Raw genomic sequence first — 25,725 nt, 5'->3', positions numbered from 1 at the left:
TCACCAACCAAGGGAAGTCTTTTGTGATTTCTCCCTTCTCTAGTTGGCCCCTGAATCCTGGCAACAGCTGTATCTGGGACCACACCTTTGCCCAGCCATCAACGTCTAAATTCATTAGTCCGTTCCTACGCTCACACTAGAACACTTCATTTTATCTTTTTGTTCTAGTTGTTTCTCAGTACAGTCATCCCTTCTGTCAAACAATGGGAGCATTCTAGAAGAGTCATTCTGACCATGTCATTTGCCTGGTGGTTTGTCACTTCACAGACGTTGACACAGACACAACTTGTTAACTCAATATTCAAAGTACCATATCATATCATACCATATTATATCATATCAGACCATATCATATCAAGCCTTTGTGGCAAAACTTACCCCCTCTTGTACTTCCATTTTTTTCTATTTGAAATGACCTTTGCTGCTCCACTTTTAATTGTCCCTGTTGCTGCCAATAGTTAATCTGATCAATGACATTTATTTTCCAGAGTCCAAATCTTATGCCATATAATCCAAAAAGAAGAAATAAGCATTCACTAGAGGGGCGGGGAGGAATGGGGGGGGGGTTGGGCAACGACATGGATCCTGCACCCAAACTGGACTTAACCTTAGTGCTCTGCTATTCTCTAGTTTTATAATGTGAATAGAATAGGTTAAATAGATTACAAGGCTTCAAATTCCTATCTCTAAACTGGGAGATATATCTGTATATCACACAATATATATCTGTATATCACACAGTAAGCATGGTGTATGATATCAGTGTTTGGTAAGCTTTTCATATAGTTTGAGGCCAACTGGTCTACAGAGTGAATTCTAGGATATCCAGAACTACACAGAGAAACCCTGTCTCAAAATAAATAAATAAAATAAAAAATAAAAACAGAAGAAAAGCTTTTCATAACTATCTAACTTAATTATTGCAATTACTCTGAAGATATTATTCAAATTTTATAGATGGCCTCTTTTTTTTCTTCAACTTATTTAATTTAATAAAAAAAAATACCTGTATGTACACCTGCATGCCAGAAGAGGGCCCAAGATCTCATTACAGATGGTTGTGAGCCAACATGTGGTTTCTGGGATTTGAACTCAGGACCTCTAGAAAAGCAGTCAGTGCTCTTAACCGCTGAGCCACCTCTCCAACCCTATAGCTGGCTTCTTAAGACTAAAGCAGTTTACTCACAGCTGGTGCTGTGGGAAGCTGAGGCTCAAGCAGATTCTTATTCCTGAACCAGTATCAAGCTCTCTTGATACTAAAGAGCCATAGGAACCGGGCGTGTGGCGCACGCCTTTAATCCCAGCACTCCGGAGGCAGAGGCAGGAGGATTTCTGAGTTCAAGGACAGCCTGGTCTACAGAGTGAGTTCCAGGACAGCCAGGGCTATAGAAAAACCCTGTCTTGAGAAATAAAAAAAAAAAAAAAGAGCCATAGGAAGGAAACCAGAGGAAACCATCCCTCCTACTGGCTCGTAGGTTGAGTTCTAATGAAGCCTGGCAAGAAATTCAGAGTCAGGAACCAGTAATAACAGGGTATCTGGTTTGGTGGTGCACACCTGGAATGCCAATACTTGGGAAGGGGAGGCTGAGGACTAGAAGTTCAAAGCCAGCCTCAGCTACATGTGGAGCTCAGGAGTAGACTGTGCTTCTGATATGTTGTCGTAAAAATAAAAAGCAGGGCCAGCTAGGTCACTCGGTAAGGGCCTTCACCACCAAACCCAGGTGTCAGAGCTTGATTTCCAGGACCAACTTCTGAGAGTACCCTCTGGCTACATGCACACCACAGCAGGCATGTGCGCACGCACGCAGGCACATACACACACGTGACCGCTCATAAGCACCTGTGAACCCACATCTATGAGATTGGACAACCTCTCCCTCCCCTCGTAGGTACCTGCCTGGGCAAGCACATGTATACCCACAAATCAAAATAAAATAGATATTAATCTTTTTTTTTGTTTTTTTTTGTTTTTTTCCGAGACAGGGTTTCTCTGTGTAGCCCTGGCTGTCCTGGAACTCAATCTGTAGACCAGGCTGGCCTCGAACTCAGAAATTCGCCTGCCTCTCCCTCCCAAGTGCTGGGATTAAAGGCGTGTGCCACCAGACCCGGCCTGATATTAATCTTTTTAAAAAGAACTTTTGTTCTAATATAGTTTTTGAAATAGGGTCTCACTATTTGAAACAGAGTCTCATATACACTATATACATAGTCCTAGAACCAGCCTAGAATGCCTGATAGCCCCGCTTCTGCAGGCCAGTGCTGGAGTTAGCAGTGCCTACACCAATGCCCAACTTAAAATAGGCAATTCTTTTTTGTCTGTTCAATTGCTTGTTTTTGGCTTGCAAAGGCTGTGAATAACTTTATTTAACATCCTCATATATGAAAGACATAGAGCTAGACTTTATGGAACACCGCATGTGGTTTAGCACAGGGTTTGTAATTGTAGCTAAGATTTTTGTCTGATTATAGAAGATAAAGAAAAGTCACCTTTGGGAAGTAAAGCTAACATCACTGTACTGTAAGTTCATAATTTTTGTTTACACACATAAGTGAGGTGCTGTGTCACATGGTATAATATTACCCAATGGTTTACTGTGACTGCTACAACAACCAAAAATGTCATCGGCTTTCTCAAACATCATACCTGGGGGACAAAATCAGGAAGATAAACAAATACATTTGTAGGCACCCATAAAAAGCCCCCAGATCAAATAAAGAAAATAAAGTTGTGAATGTACATAGAAACCATGCAGATCAACAGTTGTAATTGCTACCTGGATATCTCTCTTTCAATTACCTTTTTATGGTCAAGACACTCTGTCACCCGGCCTAAGATAGCCTCAAACTTGCTGTGTAGTCAAGGACAGCCTTGAGGTTCTGAAATCCTGCCTCCACCTCCTGATTCTGTGGGTACAGGCCTAAGTCACCACACCTAGACTTTGCAGAGCTGGGAGTTGAACCTGGAGCTTTGTGCGGTCTAGGCAAAAGCTCTCTACTAGGCATGATACATCTTCACTCCCACTGTTGACAGAACCAGAACACAGAAAGTCGAAAGGTACTTGGAGCAGCACCATCAACCATTTTCACTTAACGGAGGAGAATGTATCACCTAGCAACAGTGAACTGAATATTATTGTCAAATATATCAGGGTTGTTCTATAAGAAAACTATATGCACAAGATAAAATGTGTCTCAATAAACTGAAAAGGATGAAAACAAGACTTAGAATGTTCCCTGCCCACAGAAATATTACCTTGGAAGTCAGTAGGAACTGTGTTGCTCAGCTACAGTTGGTTGCCTGGTAAGAGCAATCCACCAGGTCCAGTCCCTCAACCACTTAAAAAAAGAAAGAAGGAAAAAGAGAGAGGGGGGAGAGAAGAGAAGAGAAGAGAAGAGAAGAGAAGAGAAGAGAAGAGAAGAGAAGAGAAGAGAAGAGAAGAGAAGAGAAGAGAAGAGAAGAGAGCTGGGTCAGCCAAAGTTACATAGTGAGACCTGGTCTCAAAAATAAGATTAAATAAATAATTAAGTAATAAATAATTAAGTAGTTAATTTAAAACAGAGCTGGGCATGGTGGTGCATGCCTATAATCCTAGCATTCAAGTAGGCTGAGCTACATACTAAGAACTTGTCTTAAAAACAAAGAACTGGTCTGGAAAGATGGCGCAGAGGTTAAGAACACTGACTGCTCTTCCAGAGGTCTTAAGTTCAGTTCCCAGAAACCACATGATGGCTCACAACCATCTGTAATGGGATCTGATGTCCTCTTCTGGTGTGTCTGAAGACAGCTACAGTGGTCTCATATAAATAAAAATTTAAAAAACAAAACAAACAAAACAACAACAACAACAACAAAAATCCCAAACAACCAGGGCTGGAGAGGTGACTCAGAAGTTACAGAGCAGTTGCTGCCACTGCAGAACACCTGGGTTCCACTCCCAGCATGCACCGCAGGGGGCTCACAGCTGCCACACACTACCCTCATACACATACACACATACACACATACACACATCACCACCACCACCACCACCAACAACAACAACAACCACCACACATGTTAAAAAAATTCATCTTTTTTTTTTTTTTTTTTTTTTTTGGTTTTTCGAGACAGGGTTTCTCTGTGTATCCCTCGCTGTCCTCAAACTCACTCTGTAGACCAGGCTGGCCTCGAACTCAGAAATCCGCCTGCCTCTGCCTCCCAAGTGCTGGGATTAAAGGCGTGCAGCACCACGCCCGGCAAAATTCATCTTTTTAAATTTTTTTTATTGTATTGCATTGGTGTTTTGCCTTCACACATGTGTGAGGGTATCAGGTCTTGGAGTTACAGACAGTTGTGAGCTGCCATGTGGACTCTGGGATTTGAACCTGGGTACTCTGGGAGAGCAGTCAGTACTCAACCTCTGAGCCATCTCTCCAATCCCAATAAATCTTTAATTAAAAAAAAAAAAGCTGCATATGTAGTAGAGGATGGTCATCAATGGGAGGAGAGGCCCTTGGTCCTATGAAGGCTCTATGCCCCGGTATAGGGGAATGCCAAGGCCAGGAAGCAGGCGTGGTGTGCTGGGGGAGGAAGGAGGGGACAGGGAGTTTTTGGAGGGGAAATCAGGAAAGGGGTCATTTGAAATGTAAATAAAGTAAATATCTAATTTAAAAACAAAACAACAGAGCCGGGCGTGGTGGCGCACGCCTTTAATCCCAGCACTCGGGAGGCAGAGGCAGGCGGATTTCTGAGTTCGAGGCCAGCCTGGTCTACAAAGTGAGTTCCAGGACAGCCAGGACTATACAGAGAAACCCTGTCTCGAAAAAAACAAAAAAAAAAACAAAAAACAAAAAAACAAAACAAAACAACAACAACAAAAACCCAGCCACAACCAAATCCCCCCCAAAACAATAAGACACACACTTGAGGAAATACCTGTCCAAAAAATATCATCAAGAGAGGGGAGGGGAGAGGGATTTTTGGAGGGAAAACTAGGAAAGGGGATGACATTTAAAATGTAAATAAAGAAAATATCTAATAAAAAAAAACTTCAAAAAATATCATCAAGAGAGTTACATCTAGAAAATATTTTTAAAAGATTCTTTTTTAACTTCTTTTTTACGTGAGTACACCATTGCTGTCCTAAGACACACCAGAAGAAGACATCAGATCTCATTGCAGATGGTTGTGAGCCACCATGTAGTTGCTGGGAATTGAACACAGGTCCTCTGGAAGAACAGTCAGTGCTCTTAACCACTGAGCCATCTTCTAGCCCCTCTAGAAAATATTTTTAAGACTTACTTTTATTATTTTTAACTATGTGTATGTGTGTGGGTCTGTGCACATACATGAAGATGTTCTTGGAGGTCAGAAGCACTGTATACCCTTGGGGCTGGAGTTGCAGTTATGAATCATCAATGTGGTGTGCTGAGAACCAGACACAGGTCCTCCAGCAAGAGCTTTCCGTGCTCTTATTTTTGAAGCCATCTCTCGAACCCACAGAATGCATTTTTAAAAAACTGCTTATAAACTTGATGTCTTAGGGTTTTACTGCTGTGAAGAGACACTGTGACCATGGCAACTCTTATAGAGGCAAACATTTAACCGGGGCTGGCTTACAGTCCAGAGGTTCAGTTCATTATCATCATGGCATGAGGCATGGCGACATGCAGGCACACATGATGCTGGAAGAGCGGAGAGTTCTGCATCCTGATCCAAAGGCAGCCAGGAGGAGATTAAGTGTATACCACACTAGATGTAGCTTCAATATATATGGCCTCGAAGCCTACCCCTAGGGTGACACACTTCCTCCAACAAGGCCACAGCTCTTAGTAGTGCTACTCCCTATGGCCAAGGATTCAAACATGAGTCTATAGGAGCTGTTCCTATTCAAACCACCACGCCTGGTGTGGTGGCACAGCCTGTAATCTCTGTTCTTGTCGGGTGGGAGGGAGAGTGAGGGTCAAGTTCGAGGTCATGTTTGACTATGTAGTGAGTGGAGACTAACTTGGGCAACATGAACTCTGTCTCAAAATCTAAAAAATTAGGGGATGAAGAGATGGCTTGGCAGTTAAGTACACTGGCTCCTTTTCCAGAGGACCCAGGTTCAATTCTCAGCACCCCCATGGCAGCTCATAACCATTCCCAGGGGACCTGATGCCCTCTTCTGGTCTCTTTGGGCACTGTACACACACAGTGCAGGCAAATATGCAAGCAAAAGACCTATAAACACAAAATAAATAAATGTAGAGTAGCCGTGGCCACCTTGAAGGTGGCCAGTGTGTCTGGCTTAAAGTTCACCCGGGCTGTGGACCAGATTGTGAAGGAGGGCCATGACAAGACTATTCTTGCCGTGTCAGAGGTTCCAGGGATGCCTGAGGGAGAGCTGGTGTCCAGACTGCATGGAAGCTGAGATGCTCATTGGAGAGGGGCTGAAGCATGTTACCAAAGAACATGTGATCACTACTGCCGAGTGCAAGACTAATCCTATTGGAAAGACCCAAGAAATGACTTCGGACAAAAACCGGAACTAACTACAGTGCCTACACTACTTATATGGTGGAATTGAGGAATTCCTTAATTAATGGACTCTGAGACCATTCAGACCAATCTTGGAAGGTTATAGTCTCCAAGGATTAAGATGTGATGATGGCAATTGTGTCTTCATTTCCTGCTTTGCTCTGGTATAAAAGAAACCACATACTGGCTGGACAGTGGTGGCGCACGCCTTTAATCCCAGCACTTGGGAGGCAGAGGCAGGCCGATCTCTGAGTTCAAGGCCAGCCTGGTCTACAGAGTGAGTGAATTCCAGGACAGCCAGGGCTATTAAAAAAAATAATAATAAAAACTAAAAAAAATAAACAAAAAAAACTAACAACAACAACAAAATATCTGTGTAAATCTAAACAATAAAGAATTAAAATATAACAAATGGATGAGTTATAAAACGTTTTAAAATAAAAACCCAAAGCAGACAAACAGCTGTCCAAATCTGGAGGTTGGAGCTGGGGTTAGACAGGAAAGAGCAAGAGGGGAATTTTGACTTGGTAGTGTTTACACAGCTACTGTTACAACGCAACTTGGCAATGAGGGCTGTTTGGTTGTACAGGAGACTCTCGGGAACCCTTTGGGCATAGAAATGACATCATCATCAGGAAACCTTTAGAGGAAAAATGAAACCTGACCAAGAGAGGCAAATCTTCCCAGGGGCCCTGAGGCGGTCTGTGAGGAGTGGGAGGGTACGGAGGGACACTCATGGACTAACTCCTCATCCACCTGGGTCAAGGTGAAAATGAATTGCAGGAGCACACAGTTGCCCCAGCCCTGGATTCCCCAGCAGGATTTGCCTCTATAAACAGCATCCTCCTTCAGGTAATGTTGGGTACACCCCACCCCCACCAACCCCCCACTCCCATCGTCCCACCTCTCACCAACTGAGAGGTCACTCTTGGAAAATTATCTTGGAGAAGGAACTCTACTTAAAGGTGACTGTCTCTCCCCCCCCCATTAGCCTCCATCCCCCCATTCCCACACACACCCACACCCCACATGCCCCCCCACCGTCTTCTCAAAAAAAAAAAAAGAAAAAAAGTGATCAGAAGTACAAGAAAAAGAAACCTTTTATGCAAATTCCCAGACAAAGGAAAGTGCCCATCCTCTTTCTGAAGTCAAATCAAACAAACAAAGCATTGGGTGATACTGCAGGAAGTCGCCTGGGTCACTGCAGGTACAGGGAAATCATATGCAAACACACGGAGGACTGACTCAGGGACACAGAATGGAAGGACGTAGAGCAGCATTTCATCTACACCTGATTTTGGCCCATTTGGGGCCAATACCAACCCACCAAAGAACAGCCTTAAGTCTGCTTGGCCTTGGCTGTGTAGCTGCCACGGGGTGGTGGGGGAGGCGGTATGTGCACAATCAAATGGCTCGTGTTTTTCCTCCTCGCAGGCCAGTCATGTGTACACCTCCCTTGGAACCACTGCCCCAGGGTGGAATGCGCACAGGAGGCAAGTACTATAGCTGGAGAACTCTAGAAACCGTGTCCAAGCCCCTTCACTATTTTACTGTGTTTAGCAGGTTGAATGGCCTCGTTTGTTTGTGTTCAAATATAAACTTTGGGTTTCTAATAAGGACCAGCCCCACTTCCGGGTAGTCACCTCAAGAAGGTGGAGTCAGGCTTGAATGGGCAGGCAAGCCAGAGCCAGGCAGGGGTTGTTCAATAAGGAAAGAGACCTTCCAAGGGAGCAATTGCCATTAGAGTGTCAGTAACCACCGGCCCATCCGACACTCTGACCTGGTGAGTCGGCGCCATCTTGTGGATTCAGAGGAGCATTGCTGGGAATCCAAAGTCAATGTTAGCAATCTCCAGGGTGATATAGTCTGCGTACTCCTCTTCATACATCGTATTAATTCTGGAAAAGAAAAACCCCCACTGATTTGTTCACGTTTGAATTCATAAATTAACAGGAACCCTATCAGTGACATTTAAATTAATTGATGTTGTGTCCCTGGCCACACTGAGTTTTATAATTACATTCTACAAATTAAACCTTACTGTAGCTTTTCTCCAAGGACCTTTAAGTTCTATGTCTATTTCCATCCCCAGTTGTGGCCTATCTGATTCTAAACAGACATTGCTGTGTCGACCACATTGCAGTAAGAGCTAAATGAGAGGTGACATGAAGACAATGAACATACTCAACACATAGTTATCCACAAGAAGCCCCGAGGCACACGTCTGGATGCCCGCTCACACAACCACTAAAGTTTGCTGATAGGTGGGGGAGTGGCCAAGAAACAACTAAAAGTGTTGACAAGGTGAGGTCAGAGAAAGCTGTAATTTTAATTGGTAATATGAGAAGGAGGGCAAGGAACGGAGACTAAATAAGGCCCTCAAGTGTTCTTAAAAGTGATATTTGAGAGCCAGAGGGTAATTTTCTCCTGGGATGTGTGTGTGTGTGTGTGTGCGTGAGCGTGTGTATGATGTTGTTTTGATTGTTTTGAGACTGGTCACTCTTGGCTGCAGAGTGACTTCAGTAGTCTCCCTGTGTCACAGCTTCCCCATACTGTGACAATAGGCGTCAGCCACCAGGCCTGGCTATTGAAATTTGCTTAAAACAAAACCAAAGAGCCGGGCGTGGTGGTGCATGCCTTTAATCCCAGCACTCGGGAGGCAGAGGCAGATGGATTTCTGAGTTCAAGGCCAGCCTGGTCTACAGAGTGAGTTCCAGGACAGCCAGGGCTATACAGAGAAACCCTGTCTTGAAAAAAACAAAACAAAACAAAACAAAACCAAAACTGGCAAGGCATAGTAGCTCATGCCTTTAATCCCAGTATGTGTGGAGCAGAGGCAGATAGATCTCTGTAAGTCTGAGACCAGCCTGGTCTACAGAATGAGTTCCAAGCCCGGAAGCCCCACTACACATTGAGAAATTGTCTGGAAAACAAAACCAAGGGGCTGGAGAGATGGCTCAGCAGTTAAGAGCACTGACTGTTCTTGCGAAGGTTCTGAGTTCAAATCCCAGCAACCACATGGTGGCTCACAACTACCCATAATGAGATCTGACACCCTCTTCTGGTGTGTCTGAAGACAGCAAGAGTGTGTATTAAGATATAATAGTAAAATAAATCTAAAAAACAAAAAAATCAAGGCTGGAGAGTTGGCCCCTGGGTTAATAGATCTGGGTTCTTCCAGAGGACCTGGGTTCAATTCTCAGCACCCACCTGTCAGTTAACAACTATCTGTAACTCCAGTTCTAGAGGGGATCTGACTCCTTCTTTTAGCCTCCTCAGGCACTACACGCACATGTGCACAGACATACATGCAAAAATACATCCATATACACAAATACATCTTTTTGTTTTGTTTTGTTTGGTTTGGTTTGGTTTGATTTTTTGAGACAGGGTTTCTCTGTGTAGCCCTGGCTGTCCTGGAACTCACTCTGTAGACCAGGCTGGCTTCGAACTCAGAAATCGGCCTGCCTCTGCCTCCCGAGTGCTGGGATTAAAGGCGTGTGCCACCACCGCCCAGCACACAAATAAATCTTAAATTTAAAAAAATTAATAAATAAAAACATTATGGGGGAGGCAGAGACAGGCGGATTTCTGAGTTTGAGGCCAGCCTGATCTACAGAGTGAGTTCCAGGACAGCCAGGGCTATACAGAGAAACCCTGTCTCAAAAAAACAAAAAAAAAAAAACATTATGGAAGCCAGCCTGACTAGGCATAGTAGTGTACACTTTTAATCCCAGCACTCAGGAGTCAAAGGGTCTCTGAATTTGAGACTAGCCTGGTCGACATAGTGAGTTTCTAGCCAATTAGTATTACAGAGTGAGATTTTATGTTTTATTTATTTATTTATTTATTTATTTATTTATTTATTTATTGGTTTTTAGAGAAAGGGTTTCTCTGTATAGCCCTGGCTGTCCTGGAACTCACTTTGTAGACCAGGCTGACCTCGAACTCAGAAATCTGCCGGCTTCTGCCTCCCGAGTGCTGGGATTAAAGGGGTGCGCCACCACGCCCGCCCGGCCCCCCTTTTTTAAGAGCCTTGGGTCTATATATTAAGTCCCAGACCTTGTATTCAAAAAGTATTTGTCTTTTGAAAAGTTGATTTTAATTTTATGTGTGTATATGTTCTGCCTGCACCTGTGTACTACATGCATTCAGCGTCCTCAGAGGCCACAAGAGGGCACAACAAATCATAAACTCTCCCTCTCCCTTCTCCCTCCCCCTTCTCTGTCTCTCTTTCTCTGTCTCTCTGTCTCTGTCTCTCTCTCCTCTCTCTCATACACGCACATACAACACACAACATACATATCCTGGAGACAGGGTTTCTCTGTATATTCCTGGCTATTCTAGAACTCTCTCTGCCATCTCTCTAGTCTGGCACGTCAAAAGAGAAATTTTTTTTAGACCATATATCCCCATAAGTCTTTTGAAAAATTCTTCTGGGACTACTTCAGTTTTGGGGTGAGCCCCATTAAGTAGTCAGCAGCAATCCCTGATTCTACAGGCACTCTGGTAATCCTGAACACCTTCGGGATACTTCTGCAGGTGAATCAGGCCCCAACGTGCCAAAAGCTAGAAAATAGTAGTGAAAATGTCACCAGGCATGGTGGCTTAGTGTCCTTGTTAGTTTTTTTGGCAACTTGACACAAGCTAGTCATCTGGAAAGCAGTGTCTCAACTGGGAAAATGTCCCCACTAGATGGCCTGAAGGCAGGTGTGTGGTACATTTTCTTGATTGATTATTCATGTATTTATTTATTGTACTTTAATTCTTACGTCCTGGGCAGGTGGTCCTCAGAAAGCAACTGAGCAAGCCATGGAGAGCAAGCCATGGAGAGCAAGCCATGGAGAGCAAGCCATGGAGAGCAAGCCAGTAAGCAGTGACTTCAGTGGTATCCACCTCAGTGCCTTCCTCCAGGTTCCTGCCCCAAGTTACCTCAGTGACAACCTCTGATGTGGAAGTACAGGTCTAGGAAACCCTTTCTCCCCAAGCTGCATTTGGTCATAGTGTTAGAAAGCAAATCAAAGGGCTGGAGCCTTAACATTGGCTGCTCTTCAAGAGGACCCAGACTCAAGTCCGAGTGTCCACATGGCAGCTCACAACTGTCTGTAACTCCAGTTCCGGAGATCCAACACCCTCATACAGCCAGATATACATGCAGGCAAAACACCTACGCATAGAAAATAGTTAGAAAGTAAACAGTCAGGGGCTGGTGAGATGGCTCAGCAGTTAAGAGCACTGACTGCTCTTCCAGAGGTCCTGAGTTCAATTCCCAGCAACCACATGGTGGCTCACCACCATCTGTAATGGGGTCTGATGCCCTCTTCTGGTGTGTCTGAAGACAGCTACAGAGCACTCATATACATAAAATAAATAAATAAATCTTTTAAGGAAGAAAGGAAGGAAGGAAGGAAGGAAGGAAGGAAGGAAGGAAGGAAGGAAGGAAGGAAACAGTATTGTGAGGCCAACACCTGAGAGGCTGAAATAGGATGGGGAACTTGGTGACATCCTTAGCTACACAGCCAGCTTGAAGTCACGTGACTCTCCATCTTTAAAAGTCAACAATAAAGGCAAGAAAAAACTGGACAAAGAGTACTGAGATGAGGGGTGGGCAAGTCCTTTTTTTTATTTTTTTATTTTTTTTCTGTCCTAGAACTCATTCTGCAGACCAGGCTGGCCTCGAACTCGCCTGCCTCTGCCTCCCCTACGTGCTGGGATCAAAGGCGTGCACCACCACGCCCAGCTAGGGGCGGGCAAGTTCTTAAAAGAACAAAACCTGCAAACCTGCTGTAAAGTTTGGATGGGAGCACACAGCTCAGGTCCCACACAGCTCAGGTTCTAGATGCTGTGGCAATAAGACCACAAGTCCCACCAACTGTCTGTTCTAGCTTCCCCATGGGCGAAGCATTCCACTTTCCACAGGTCATTTTTCATCTTTTTCTGGTGATATTAAAGGGCATACCACGAGCCAGATGTGGTGGCAAACATCTGTAACCCCAGTTCTTGGGAGGTAGAGCAAAGATGTTCAGGAACTCAAGGTCATCCTGAGCTGCACAGCAAATTCAAGGCCAGCCTGGGTTACTTATAGGAGACCATCTCAAAAACAACAACCAACCAACCAACCAACCAAACAAACAAACCAAAGCAAGGGGCTGGAGAGAGAACTCAGCAGTTAAAAGCACTTGCTCTGCACAGGATCTAGATTCGATTCCCAGCATTACATGATAGCACACAAACATCTCTCACTCCAGCTCAGATCTGACACATGCAAGTGGTGTCCTTACGCACACACAGGCAAAACATTCACACATTTTATTAGTCAGGGTTCTCTAGAGCAGGGGTTCTTAGAAGTGTATTAGCCAGGCTGTGGTGGCCTCCGCCTTACATCCCAGCACTCAGGAAGCAGAAGCAGGCGAATCTCCATGAGTTGGAGGCTAGCCTGGTCTACAGAGCGAGTTCCAGAACATCCAGAGCTACCCTATCTTGAAAAGCAAAACAAAACAAAACAAAACAAAACAAAACAAAACAAAACAAAACAAGAGGACTTGTGGTAAAGAGTCACAGCATTAGGAAGGTTGAGAGCCACTACCCTAGAAGAAATATGTGGCTGTTGCTTCCTCTGGGCATGCACATGGTGGCTCACAACCATCTGTAATGAGATCTGATATTCTCTTTGGGGTGTCTGAAGACAGCTATAGAAGCGGAGCTGGAGCAAGCAGACCAGAGTGAGAGCTGGAGAATTGGCTCAGTAGTTAAGAGCACTGACTGCTCTTCCAGAGGTACTGAGTTCAAATCCCAGCAACCAGACGGTGTCTCACAACCATCTGTAATGAGATCAGATGCCCTCTTCTGGTGTGTCTGAAAACAGCTACAGTGTACTTACATATAATAAATAATTAAACCACCGGGCAGTGGTGACACATGCCTTTAATCCCAGCACTTAGGAAGCAGAGGCAGGCAGATTTCTGAGTTTGAGGCCAGCCTGGTCTACAGAGTGAGTTTCAGGACAGCTAGGGCTACACAGAGAAACCCTGTCTCAAAAAAAACCCAAAATAATTAAATGAATAAATAAGCCTTTTTAAAAAAAGAAAAAGAAAAAAATGTGTGTATATATAAGATTTATTTTTACATATATAGTAATATATGAGAAAATATTTTTATTTATTTATTCAATTTCTACAATATATATCTACTTAGAAGATGGCTTAGTGGTTGAAACCACTTGCTGTTCTTTTGGACAGCCTACATTCAGATCCCAGCACCCATATGGTGGGTGGTGCAGAACTGTCCTTAATTCCAGTTCCAGAGGATTCAATGCTCTCTTGACTCCCTCAGGCACCAGGATGCACTGTGCTGATAGATGAATGCAGGCAAAACACTCAAACGAAATGATATAAACACAACTTCACGCAAATGTTTTAATGTTCTGGCAGATGACCCAAGGTTGGTTCCCAGCAGCCGTGTTGGGCAGCTCAAAGCACCTGGGTTTGATTGAAAGACCCTGCCTAATGAACAGGATGGAAAAGCAATCGAGGGTGACTCCCACGTCCACCTCTGACCTCTGTGGGCACCAAGCACCACACACACATGCACATGTGCAAAAGCATATATACATATACATATACATGCAGATGGGAAGCAAGCATAGCAAGAATGTGTATGCACGGCTCTAAGTGACCTTCATAACACACATTTTTATGAGAAAAAAAAAAGTCCTGTTTCTACTTTATAGTTTTAAAACATGTTGTTGTCTGTGTAGATCTGTGCACCACATTCATGCCTAGTGATTATAGAAGCCAGAAGAGGCTGCACTGGGCCTCCTGGAACCGGAGCTACCACGTGGATGCTAGGAATCAAACTCAGGTCCTTTGAAAGAGCAGTCAGTGCTTTTAACTGCTGAGCCATCTCTCCTGCCCAGCCCTGGTCCTTTTTTTTTTTTTTTTTTTTTTTTTTTTTGGTTTTTTTTTTTGAGACAGGGTTTCTCTGTATAGCCCTGGCTATCCCGGAACTCACTTTGTAGACCAGGCTGGCCTCGAACTCAGAAATCCACCTGCCTCTGCCTCCGGAGTGCTGGGATCAAAGGCGTGCGCCACCATGCCCGGCAGCCCTGGTCCTTTTAAGGGGTGTTCTTCCCCAACAGTGAGTTTCCTTTTTGGTTACGGTTTTCAACATTCTGCTCGGCTCAGTTTGTTGGTTGCCTGCAGCACAAGCATGAAGACCTGAGTTCAGATCCACCGAACCCACATGAAAACCAGGTATTACGGCTTGTGACTGTAACTTGAGCCCTGGGCATGGGACGCTGGGGAGTAGACATGGGCATTCTCTGAACCTTAAAGGCTAAGTGGCCTCGACAGCTGGGTATGGTAACCAAGGAGACACAGGAGCCTTTCTCTACACGCCAAACAATAGTGGCATGTGTGTGTTGGGGGTGGGATGCCTGTAATCCCAGAACCTGGAAAGCATAAACCATTAATACACTATCTCAAAAGTAAAAATGGGGTGCTAGGGAGTACTGGGAATACTTCCAGAGGTCCTGAGTTCAATTCCCAGCATCACAACCATCTATGAGATCTGGTACCCTCTTCTGGTGTGCACGAAGACAAGAGTATTCATTAAAAAATTAAAAATAGCCAGGCAGTGGTGGTGCACGCCTTTAATCCCAGCACTTGGGAGGCAGAGGCAGGCAGATTTCTGAGTTTGAGGCCAGCCTAGTGAGTTACAGGACAGCCAGGACTATAAAGAGAAAGCCGGTCTCAAAAAAACAAAAAAATAAAATAAAATATGGTGAGCCAGCAAGATGGCTTGGGTATAAGCACTTGCCATGTAAACCTGGCCACTTGAGTTTTTTCTCCAGAGCTACTTAAGGTAGAAGAGATTAGTGACTCCGACTACTCTATCCCCAAACTTAAGTCAGAACTGGTGAGACCAGCATTAAATAGCTGCTTGAAATGACTGAACAGTTAAGGTACCTTCTTGCAGAGCATCAGAGTAGCACCCACTGTACCCACTGTACCCTAGCACCCGTACCCTAGCACCCACTGTTCCCTGCAACCTGTTAACTCCAGCTCTGAGGATCCACTGGGCATACATACAAAACCGAAGAAACTTCCTACACACAAAAACAAAGCTTCCCTTTCATTTTGTTTTTTGTTTTTAAAAGGGACATGGGGGTAGCTTAGTGGTAGAGTCCTTGTCTAACCTAAGATTCTGGGGGTGCTAGGGAGATGGCTTAGCAGTTAAGAGCACTGGCTGCTTTTTCAGAGGTCGAGTTCAATTCCCAACAACACGCAATGGAGGCTCACATAGGTGTAGTCCAATGTGACCAGATGACCTCTTCCGATGTGCAGATAAAAACATCCATATACATAAATAAATCTAAAACAAGATCCTGGGATCTGGAGCTGCAGTTGGCTGGGTAGCTCACAACTCTCCCTAACTCCAGCTCCAGGGGATCTGATGCCTTCTGACCTTCGAGGGTTACCCAGGAACTTCAGAGGACCCCATAGCACTGAACAAGACAAGACCGGGGAAGGGAAGAGAGGAAAGGTGAGGGCTTGCAGCTGCTGCAGACTTAAGAGTGAACTCTTGAGGGGTTGTTGGTAGCCAGGCTCCATAGTAGGCTCTCTCAGCTCTCCAGCGGCTGAAGCAGGACTGGTATACTTAGCAAAAACTACCTAAAACCACCTCAAAAAGCTCGGGCTCTAAGATCCAAGTAGCTTCCGACTGCATCTCTCCTCTCCCCACTCTGCCCCTCAATCAGACAGGAAGGCATTTAGATGACCAAGATTTCTGTTCAAATGGCCTGCAGCACTTCTACAAAATCAGGTTCTACAAAACTGATCTAAGTCTGAAAATCCTGTCCCATAATACTCAAACCAACATAAAATACATAAAGTCACATAGCATTTAATAATTGCAAATATATTTATTACAATTTACAGATTAGTTAATAATTATATACAAATATAATCTGAGCTATCAAATCTCCACTAGTTACACGGAAAATGACTGAGCTGAAGAGGCCAGCTCAAAAAAATCTCATTCCCCAACTCTTTCTTAAATTATAAAAAATAAAATTTGACGGTTTTGATTTCAAGTTAGATAAAGGGTTGCCACATTTCAGCCCTCAGAAGTGTGGCCCCCACCTGTACAGAGCCTCACATGCTACACAGATCTAAAGCACCACTGCAAGACTTGAATGTGTATTCAACTAGAACCACCACGCATGCATGCCTGCATGCCTGCCTGCCTTGGAGGTGTTCTTTCCTGGGGGCTGGGATGACAATGAGTTCTTCTCCTTCGGTCAAAGATCCTTCTGTCCTTGCCTCCATCAGGTCATGTCTGCAGGCATGAGTCATTTACTCATTTGATAGTGAAGGTGTAATCTGGAACAATTTTCAAATATACAGGTGCCGGGTCTCAGAAACAAAAACCTAATCGTCTGAAATCAAGTGTTGTTAAGCTGCAGTCCGGTTTAAAAAGAAATGTCTACACACTGTCACACTTTCCTTCCTAAAGTCAACTTGCCTGCTTTCCAAACATAGCTTCTAAACTAGCCCATTTCCAGGGCACTAAACCAGACTCTTCAATGCACTCTGGAGCTCACTAAAGGCAGGTGCAGAAAATACCCAGAAATGGGGGTTCTCAAAAATAAGACCAACGTTTCTGGTCCTGCACTCTTACTAACCTGTGTGTGGATGACCATCATCACCACTGAGGCAGACCTTAGATCACATCAAACGGAAATAACCAGGGAGATTATAAACTGAGGTAGTTCACCCTGCCAGTTCTTCTGGAAAGCTCATCCCCACAACCAACTCCGAGGCCCTCTCTTTTGTGCCCACTTTTGTAACCACTAAAGAGCTGGTTACACATTGCCTCAACCATGCACAACAGGGAAGCTAACTGAACAAGCCAAGCATACCTAATCAACACACTACCTAGAAGCAGGCTTTGGGGAGGACACTAGGGCTTTCTGGCTGCTCTATCTGTCCTTTCTGCTGTGCTTCTCTCTATATAAGGTAGAACACTACAAACCTGGATATTGACCTTTGTATTTGACATTGACACATGAAAACCCAGAACTGCACCATCCAAGTTTACAGTGTCTCCAAGACAGGTCTGAAAAGTGCCAGTGCTGAGGCAGGGTGAGTAACACTGGTTTTAAGATACATAAAACAAAACTGAATATCTGACATGTCTCCCATATACCCCCTAGAAAAATTTTAGGCTTCTAAGTTAAAAAAAAAAAATGTCTACAATGCAACGATTACTTCCTAGAGTGCTTTGATTTCTACCCATTCTTTTTTTTTTTTTTTTTTTTGGTTTTTCGAGACAGGGTTTCTCTGTGTAGCCCTGGCTGTCCTGGTACTCACTTTGTAGACCAGGCTGGCCTCGAACTCAGAAATTCGCCTGCCTCTGCCTCCCGAGTGCTGGGATTAAAGGCGTGCGCCACCACGCCCGGCTTCTACCCATTCTTGAGAGCTACTGAGAGCCACATTCAACTGGAACTACAACACACAGAAGCCTTCCAAATGGACAGTTTGCACAGAAACCAAATATGGTAAGTTTGGCAGACCAGCTGGGCATAATGGTGTGTGCCTTTAAAAAGCACAGCAACCCCGCTTTCCCAGTCAAGAAAGTACTGCACTTGTGGGTTTGTGGGCAGTCCTTGGAAATATCTTAAAAAGACCTAGATACAGAGAAAAATCTGGATGTATGGCACATGCCATGTGCAAGCCAAAAAAAGAGGACAAGAGGATCTTTCAAAGCCATCCTTGGCTAAGTAATGAGTTCAAGGCCAGCCTAGACTACATAAGACCGTGTCTTTAAAAAAAAAAAAAAAAGGGGGGTGGGGGTGGGTGGGGATTAGCTCAGTGATAGAGCGCTTGCCTAACAAGTGCAAGGCCCTGGGTTCGGTCCTCGGCTCTGGGAAAAAAAAAAAAAAGAGGGAGACAATCCATCACTGAAGTGACACATCAATGTCTTTTAGGTTGATAACAGGTTTTTGCCTTAAAATAATTAAGTCAAATCTATGAAAGTAAAAAAACACAAACACAAACAAACCAAAACACTCAGTTGAAGCAGGAAAACTGCCATGAGCTCAAGGCCAGTGAGACCCTGCCTCAATCCCCCACCTCAAAATATAACAGACATAAAAACATACAAAAACAAAATCCATAAAGCCCATTAATTTTAGAACAAAGAAAAACCACAAGAACTCAACGCATGCATAATTTGAGTTAGAACTGAATATGAGGCTTAAACCTTATAGTTATCCAAGACAATGTTTTTTCTTTCTATTTGCAGTACTGGGGACTGAACCCAGGACCTTGCACATGTAGGCAGGGGCCTCTGCTACCGAGCTATATCCCCAGCTTCCTTTTCCATTCTGAGTGTAAAAAGGTCTTGCTAAACTCCCCATGCTGGCCTTGAGTTCACTGAGTTCCAGGCACACCTGAACCTTTCTATGCTCCTGCCTCAGTTTCCACAGTAACCTGACTGTTTTGTTCTGTTTGTCCTCTAAGACTAGGTCTCACCACATAGCCCTAGCTGGCCTGAAGCCTGTATGTAAACCAGACCAGCCCCTGCCTCCAGAAGAAACGTTTTGAAAGTGCAAAATTAAACTCTCACCCCAGGTAAGCAGAGGATATTTAAAAACACTTCCAGCCGGGCATGGTGGCACAGGAAACAGAGGCAAGGAGATATCAACTTCAAGGCCAACCTGGTCTACATACATAGACCTAGGCCAAACAGAATTATGCAGTGAGACCTTCTCAAAAAGTCAAAACCCACATCCAACTAAATAGGAAAAGAGGTTTACAGATTAGAGATTCTTCATTATCGGAGTTGATGTTTCTACTGAGACACATTACCCAAAAAGAATCAAACTACATGACTAGATACAAATTGTTTCTTTAAAAACATGTCCAAGGACAGCTGCCAGTGTTTGTTTTTAAGGGAAACTCTCAAGTAAGAGACAGAGTGGGCGGGGTTTGCAGGCTGTTCACTTCTTAACATTGCTGTACAACAGTAAGTCCTTTGACACGTTCCTCAGTCTATTAAACATTTTTTGTCTGTGCTCAAAGGCCAAGCAGTAGCCAATGGCAACTTCTGTTTCTTGAATTCGTTTCTGGAACCTGCATCCATCCCTTGCAAATTCTTCCCATGGTCCTTTGCGATCCTCATCACCACTTATATAATACTCAGTAACTTCTTCAAGGAAGGTTACCTAGAAAGACAAAAACCAATGTTAGTAACTCTGGGATCTTAGAATTAACACCACACCAACACTAGACAGGATGGATCGCTGTGCCCACTACAGAAGTTAGATGGGAACTCTGTGTTTCTCTGTTTGTTTGTTATCCCTGTTAGCCTTTAATTCTTAGAGAAATACAGAAATTCTATTTGTTGGAATTCTTTCCCCGAAATGACAAAGTACTCAGAGGGTAACCACAGTGGAGACAACCTTAATAAGCCAAGGCCCCCCTCCCACAACCCCAGGCTGAAGTGGGACAATCAGGAGTCTGAAGCCAAATGCTTTACATGAGATCCTGTCTTTATAAAAAAAAAAAAAAAATCAACTCCAAAAGTAAATAGTTGCTCTAAAGCATGTTTAATAGTTACATCAGCTAATCCCACCGAGCCTACAGCTTTCCTTCCCTTTACATCAGGCCAAGCAATGCCCCCGAGGATAATTAGTGGCATGTAACACCTTACCAGATATTGCAGTCTAGTGGTTACCCAGTCAATAACTAAGATACATAAAAATAAGCACTTTTATACTGTGGACCAAATGCCAAACTTTTTTCAAAGAATTTTACAGACTTTCTCATTTAAGCCCCATGGGGATCCCATGAGCTATGAACCGGCAGTAGCCCCACTGTACAGGCAAGGAGCCATATGCCAGTGAGCAGCTGGAGTCCCACAGCATCTAAGAGCTACAACCAGGATTCCAAAGTCTACAATCTGCTGTTTTGTCAGAACACAAAGTATTTCACACTCCACAATCCCAAACCTCCCTCTAAGACAGAATTAAGAATGTCAGGTAGCCAAGGGCTGTAAACTAACTACCATAGCTAGACACAACCTCTTCCAAGTTTTGGTTCTAGTTCATAGTCTATCGTCTTAAACTAAACTGAGACATGAGGTTGGCCTCAGTTATTCAAAGGCATGGAAATTATGAGGTGTCCATCCACCCACCCACCCCTGCCAAGACAGGGTTTCTCTGTATAGCCCTGGCTGTCCTGGCACTCACTTTGTAGACCAGGCTGGCCTCAAACTCAGAAATCTGACTGCCTCTGCCTCCCCGAGTGCTGGGATCAAAGGCGTGCGCCACCACTGCCCGGCAAATTATGAGTTTTCCTCTCATTTGTGTTTTGGTACTTGGGCTGGAGGTGTAGCTAGCTTAGTGGCAATGTGAATGTTTAATATGCAACTGGTTCACGATTTCAACCCCAGCATCACAAGACAAAACGATCTTGCAACTCTTCCTTCTACAGCAGATCTTAGACTCCAGCTGGGTGGGTAAGGAAGGAGATCAGGGCTGAGAGAGAGCTCACTGAAGTCTAATCTGGCGGCCCTATCCCACCCACCTCCATCTCATCGCTAACTTCGGGCAGGGCAGAGCGGAGAGCTCTCCAGAGCCAAGAACTCACACCACTACTCCACTGTTTCCTGCTTGTGCCCTCAATAGCTGTCTATCCTGAAGAGGATAAGGAGAGCTGATCAAACTTCATTATAAATAATATATTTATAATTATAAACAAGCAAATATAGAGGCTCTCTATACCACTCTAAAATTTATTTTTTTTAGCATGCCTTATGCCTCTATAGACAAGACATAAGATTACTACCATTTGGATATGTCCAAGAATAGTTTCTAAAAAGCTAGGCCCTTCAGACCCAGGAGCTCGCTCACACACTGTCCCTGACAGGCACTGGAGCTGCAGAATAGGAGTTCAATGATAACTCACTCACTGCTTTCTCTTTCCAAATGAAAGTCTTAAGAAACTAAAGAAATAGCCGGGCGTGGTGGCGCACGCCTTTAATCCCAGCACTCGGGAGGCAGAGGCAGGCAGATTTCTGAGTTCGAGGCCAGCTTGGTCTACAAAGTGAGTTCCAGGACAGCCAGAGCTACACAGAGAAACCCTGTCTCGAAAAACCACAAAAGCCGGGCATGGTGGCGCACGCCTTTAATCCCAGCACTTGGGAGGCAGAGGCAGGCGGATTTCTGAGTTCGAGGCCAGCCTGGTCTACAGAGTGAGTTCCAGGACAGCTGGGCTACACAGAGAAACCCTGTCTCGAAAAACCAAAAAAAAAAAAAAAAACCACACACACACAAAAAAAAAAGAAACTAAAGAAACTCCCTCAACAATAGAAGACATCTTTGTATCAATTAGTAACCCAGCTGAGTAAGCAGTGAGAAGCTAGGCACTCAAAGGACTCTGAACTCCAAGCAAGCTCAACCAAAGGACTGCCTGGTGAAGTTTGAAACAAGCCCGGAGGCTCACAATTATCCCTGCACTCGGGAAGCTTGAGACACCAGGCTCAAAGACTAGCTTGGACTTCACAGTGAGGTCTTGTGTTACATAATGAGACCTAAAAAACAAACTGGGCTGGAAGTTCCAGACAGCTGGGAACACAACTGACTGCAGGAAAGCCAGGTGTATGCCCCACCCCCACCCCCTTTTTGAGATAAGGTCCTGCTCATGTATCTTTAGCTAGTCTGGAACTCACTAGGTAGACCAGGCTAGACTCCAAAGCTCCAAAACACCCACCTGCTTCTAAAGTGCTGGAATTGCAGGCATACACCACAGTACCACTTTCAGGGCAAACAACTGAACAAACCTAACTTGCTGCTTGCTAGTGTTATTCCTCTGGATTCCAATGGTTAGGAATATGAACACTGTAGCCATGAAAATAAAACATTACATACTTTCAAATAAAACACATGCAAAAGCATTTCTAACTTTCAGGTTCCACCAACCAAAATGACACCCCTGCTAACTAACATCTAATACTGGCACCTTTCCTTTGGAGAAGAACATTTCTCTACATTGGGAAGAAGGATCACATGAGTATTTCTCAGTTCAAGAACACCAGCTCAGATGCCTTCCTCAAAAATGTGCACAGCTGTGCCTCCACAGGCAAAGTCATGCTGCTACAGTAACCATATCAAAATACAGCAAATTATTAGTCATGTAAAAAGGGAACAAACCTTTTTTCTCTTGATATGGGTGTATCTTTCTCCAGCAAGAGCCTCACCCAGCCCACAGCCCGGACAATTATCTTCTTGGCTCTCTAACAGCTGGGCCTTACAAGAAAGTAAGGTATGATGGCTAGAGAAGGCCACTGTAGCCTCAGAAGAGGCCTTTGAGTCCTGACGGCCTTTCCAATTGTTCCCTGACGTTTGAAAAGGAGCCTTAAAATTTAAAAGGTTGTAGGGGTCCTCAGAATTACAGAAAGAGTTCCACAATTTAAGATTCTCTGCTTCATCTGCACTGGATTCCCAGTCATCTTCCTCCCCGGAACTATGGTTGGGGGTCTCAGGAAGGGGTCCCGCCTGACGACTGCCTACACCAGAGCTGCCAGAGCAGCATGTCCCTGAGTCAGATGGGTCTCTGGGGGCAACTCTGGCAGCAGCCGTCTGAAGCGTGGCTGTAAAGTTGTGGGGGTTGTAAGGATCTACACTGTGGAAAGAGTTCCAAAGGTGAAGCGCTTCAGAGTCCTGTTCCACGTCTGATTCCGACAGGGAGCCATCGCTATCAAAGCCATCGTCCTCAGGCTCCTCGTCCCAGTCCTCACTCTCAGAACCAGAGCTGGCTTCCAAGTCACTGGGGGCGCCTCCCAAAATATAATCTATCAGTTTGTTGCTACAAACGGGTCTGGTAGAAACAGGAAGGCTCTCTCCTCCATCTGAGAGGTCAGTTACATTGGTGTGGTCCTCTTCACATTCCTTTTCCACAGGTAATTCACAAAACAGACTGCTTCCCTGGGGGCCCTGTGAAACCTCTGGAATCACCAATTCTGTTTTTTTCTCAGTGGGCTCCGGCCTGTCTGCAGCAGGGGACACCGCCTGTGCTGGGTTATCTGTGCAATGGCGTGGGTCCATCCGGAGAAGGTTATGTTCCTCCTCCAGGCTATGATAGCCATTATCTTGGTCAGGGGTGGGTAACTCTTGCCCTTTGTTAGCCTGGAGGAATTCTAGCCGTTTCATACGAAGGTGGTGGATTTCCGGCAGGCCTTCTGTAGAGAGAGGCGGACACCTTCGCCAGGCGGTTGCGGACATCTCTGCCCGCAACGGCTGTGGGTGACAACCATCTTCAGAAAGATAGCAGCTCTCTGGGGTTAGTGTTCGGAAACCCACAAATTGGCCAGCTCCAGCGCTGTTCTGACAGCGCAGCTCTAACTGGGGAAGGTAGTCCAGGTAGGAAGGGTTCAGGAGATAGGAAACGACCTTCAAATTGCCTAAGCTCTGAGCGCTCAGAGGCCCAGAGGATGAAGAGCCAAGTTCTCGGGGGGAGACTAGCCCGGTTTGAAGGCTACTGGGCAGCAACTCCACTCCCCACAGCTGCTGCTCCAGGAGGAAAGTGGACGCTGGAGAGTCTAAAGCTCTTTCCTGGGCCTTGAGTTTCAACTCCAGGTCTGAGGACGAGCACTGCCATTGGAGTCCCTCCTCTAGCCAATCAAGAGAACTGACAACCAAGTCTTCCGAAGAGTCCAGCCGCAGTGAACTCAGAGACTTCTGCACCGTGGGAGCGGCAGATTCCTCCCGTCCTCTCAAAGCTCTCAGGGCGCTGTAACTTGCGGCAAAATCTAGCCATCTGGTCGGAATCAGGCCCCCGAAAAGCTGGCTCCAAAGCAGCAGCTTCTGGAATAGGCTAGGGAGCAGGGCAAGGAGCTGAGAAAGCAATTTGGTCCAGTACCTAGTCCGACGCTCGGGCAGCGCGGAGTTCCCGGGATTTTGTCGAGAGGAAGGCGGCGGGAACTCGGAAGGGCAGGCGCGCGATCGCCGAAGGAAGGGCAGCCGGAACCAGGAGCCCAGCCGAGGGCCAGGCCGCTTCCGGGCCCTGTGCGTTCCCGTCTCCATCTCCTTACCTTGGCGGCTTCTCGGGCAGGAAGAGGACAGAGCTCAGCGGCGTCAGCGCGAGCAGGATTCGAGGTCTACACAGTCTCCGCCTTGCCCAACCACGGAGTGGGTACTGCAGTCCGATTCCCGCGCCGGCAGGGGAGGCCCAGAGAGCGGCGGCTTCCGCAGCGAGTGCTACACCGGACGGCCCGGAGGCCCGCGCAAGCGGTGGCGACCGCGGCTACGTCCATCCCGGCGAGGGAAGGAGACGTCTTAAGCCGTGTGAGATCGCTCCACCATAGAGAAGACCCCCCTCGCGCGGCGGCGACGGAGACGGCGGCGGCGTTTCCGGTGGCCCGCACGGAGGCGCGAAACGCCAAGGCGGAAAGGGTGGCTGGGTGGCAGGCGAGGGCGCAAAGAAGCGAAGCTCAAAATGGCCGCAGCCGCACACCCGGAAGCTGCAAGGCGAGACGGAGGACCGAGGGCGTCTACTCCCTACCGCCCAGCGGCGCCTCACGTCATTCGCCGAACCCCCACCCTCGCCTCCCGAGAGGCGGACTTGCCTCACCCTCGTGCGTGGCCTCTGATTGGCCGCGTCTGTGGTCCCTGTCGGCTTCCTTACTCCGGGTAGAGCGGGGCTCGCACGCGGCGAGTTGCATCAGCCGGACCTAGAATGTACGCGTGCGCAGTCAGTTCATTCTGGTCTCCTAGGAGACTCCGCGCCCCACCCTCTGGGTCAAAGGGAAGGGCTCAGGGAAGTGAGTGGGTTTCAAATTCTCCCGAGCCCTTTTTTTATGGATCCGATTGCTAGGCAAATTATCCGCTTATCTGACACGTGTATCTCCTATTAAGGGCGTAGGAAGACTAGAGTGAAATGATGTGGGCAGTGCTGTACAACCAACTCGCCTGGCGCTAAGACACACATCACCCCTAGTGAATCAGAGTGAAACTGAATCGCTCACACATTCCTGTCCCCTCTACTTTAGGATTTCTAAATCTCTAGCATTGCCTGTGATCTAATTTGGACATCTTTCAGGGTCCATTTGACAAAATACATACCCCTCAGAAAGGAAAAACGCGGTGGTACTGGCAAGCTGAAGTCACAGGTGGGAAGAGCATCCATAACTGTTAACTAACTCGGCTGCTCAGAAACAGCGCG

General features: G+C 45.7%; 1 protein-coding gene across 1 annotated transcript; it reads right to left on the bottom strand.

Moving 5' to 3' along the window:
* Positions 1-16,401: 16,401 nt before the first annotated feature.
* Ppp1r15b (protein phosphatase 1 regulatory subunit 15B) lies at positions 16,402-25,172 on the bottom strand. Its single transcript, XM_021173081.3, has 2 exons — positions 22,716-25,172; positions 16,402-19,727 (listed from the first exon to the last, which is right to left on the bottom strand). Exons 1-2 carry the CDS (start codon positions 24,585-24,587, stop codon positions 19,503-19,505), a joined length of 2,097 nt encoding a protein of 698 aa, XP_021028740.1. The 5' UTR covers positions 24,588-25,172; the 3' UTR covers positions 16,402-19,502.
* Positions 25,173-25,725: the final 553 nt, after the last annotated feature.

The sequence above is a fragment of the Mus caroli genome, unplaced genomic scaffold (assembly GCF_978045245.1).
Source record: "Mus caroli unplaced genomic scaffold, Mus_caroli_1 scaffold_1, whole genome shotgun sequence".
NCBI classification, from domain to species: Eukaryota; Metazoa; Chordata; class Mammalia; order Rodentia; family Muridae; genus Mus; species Mus caroli.
This window is presented reverse-complemented; position numbering and strand designations above follow the sequence as displayed.

Bases quoted from the DNA above. Each gene is read 5' to 3' on its own strand.
- Ppp1r15b (XM_021173081.3), bottom strand. From the start codon at position 24,587: ATGGAGACGGGAACGCACAGGGCCCGGAAGCGGCCTGGCCCTCGGCTG. The intron at 19,728-22,715 runs GTTTGTTCCCTT...TTGTCTTTCTAG, and splicing joins CCCATATCAAGAGAAAAAAG to GTAACCTTCCTTGAAGAAGT.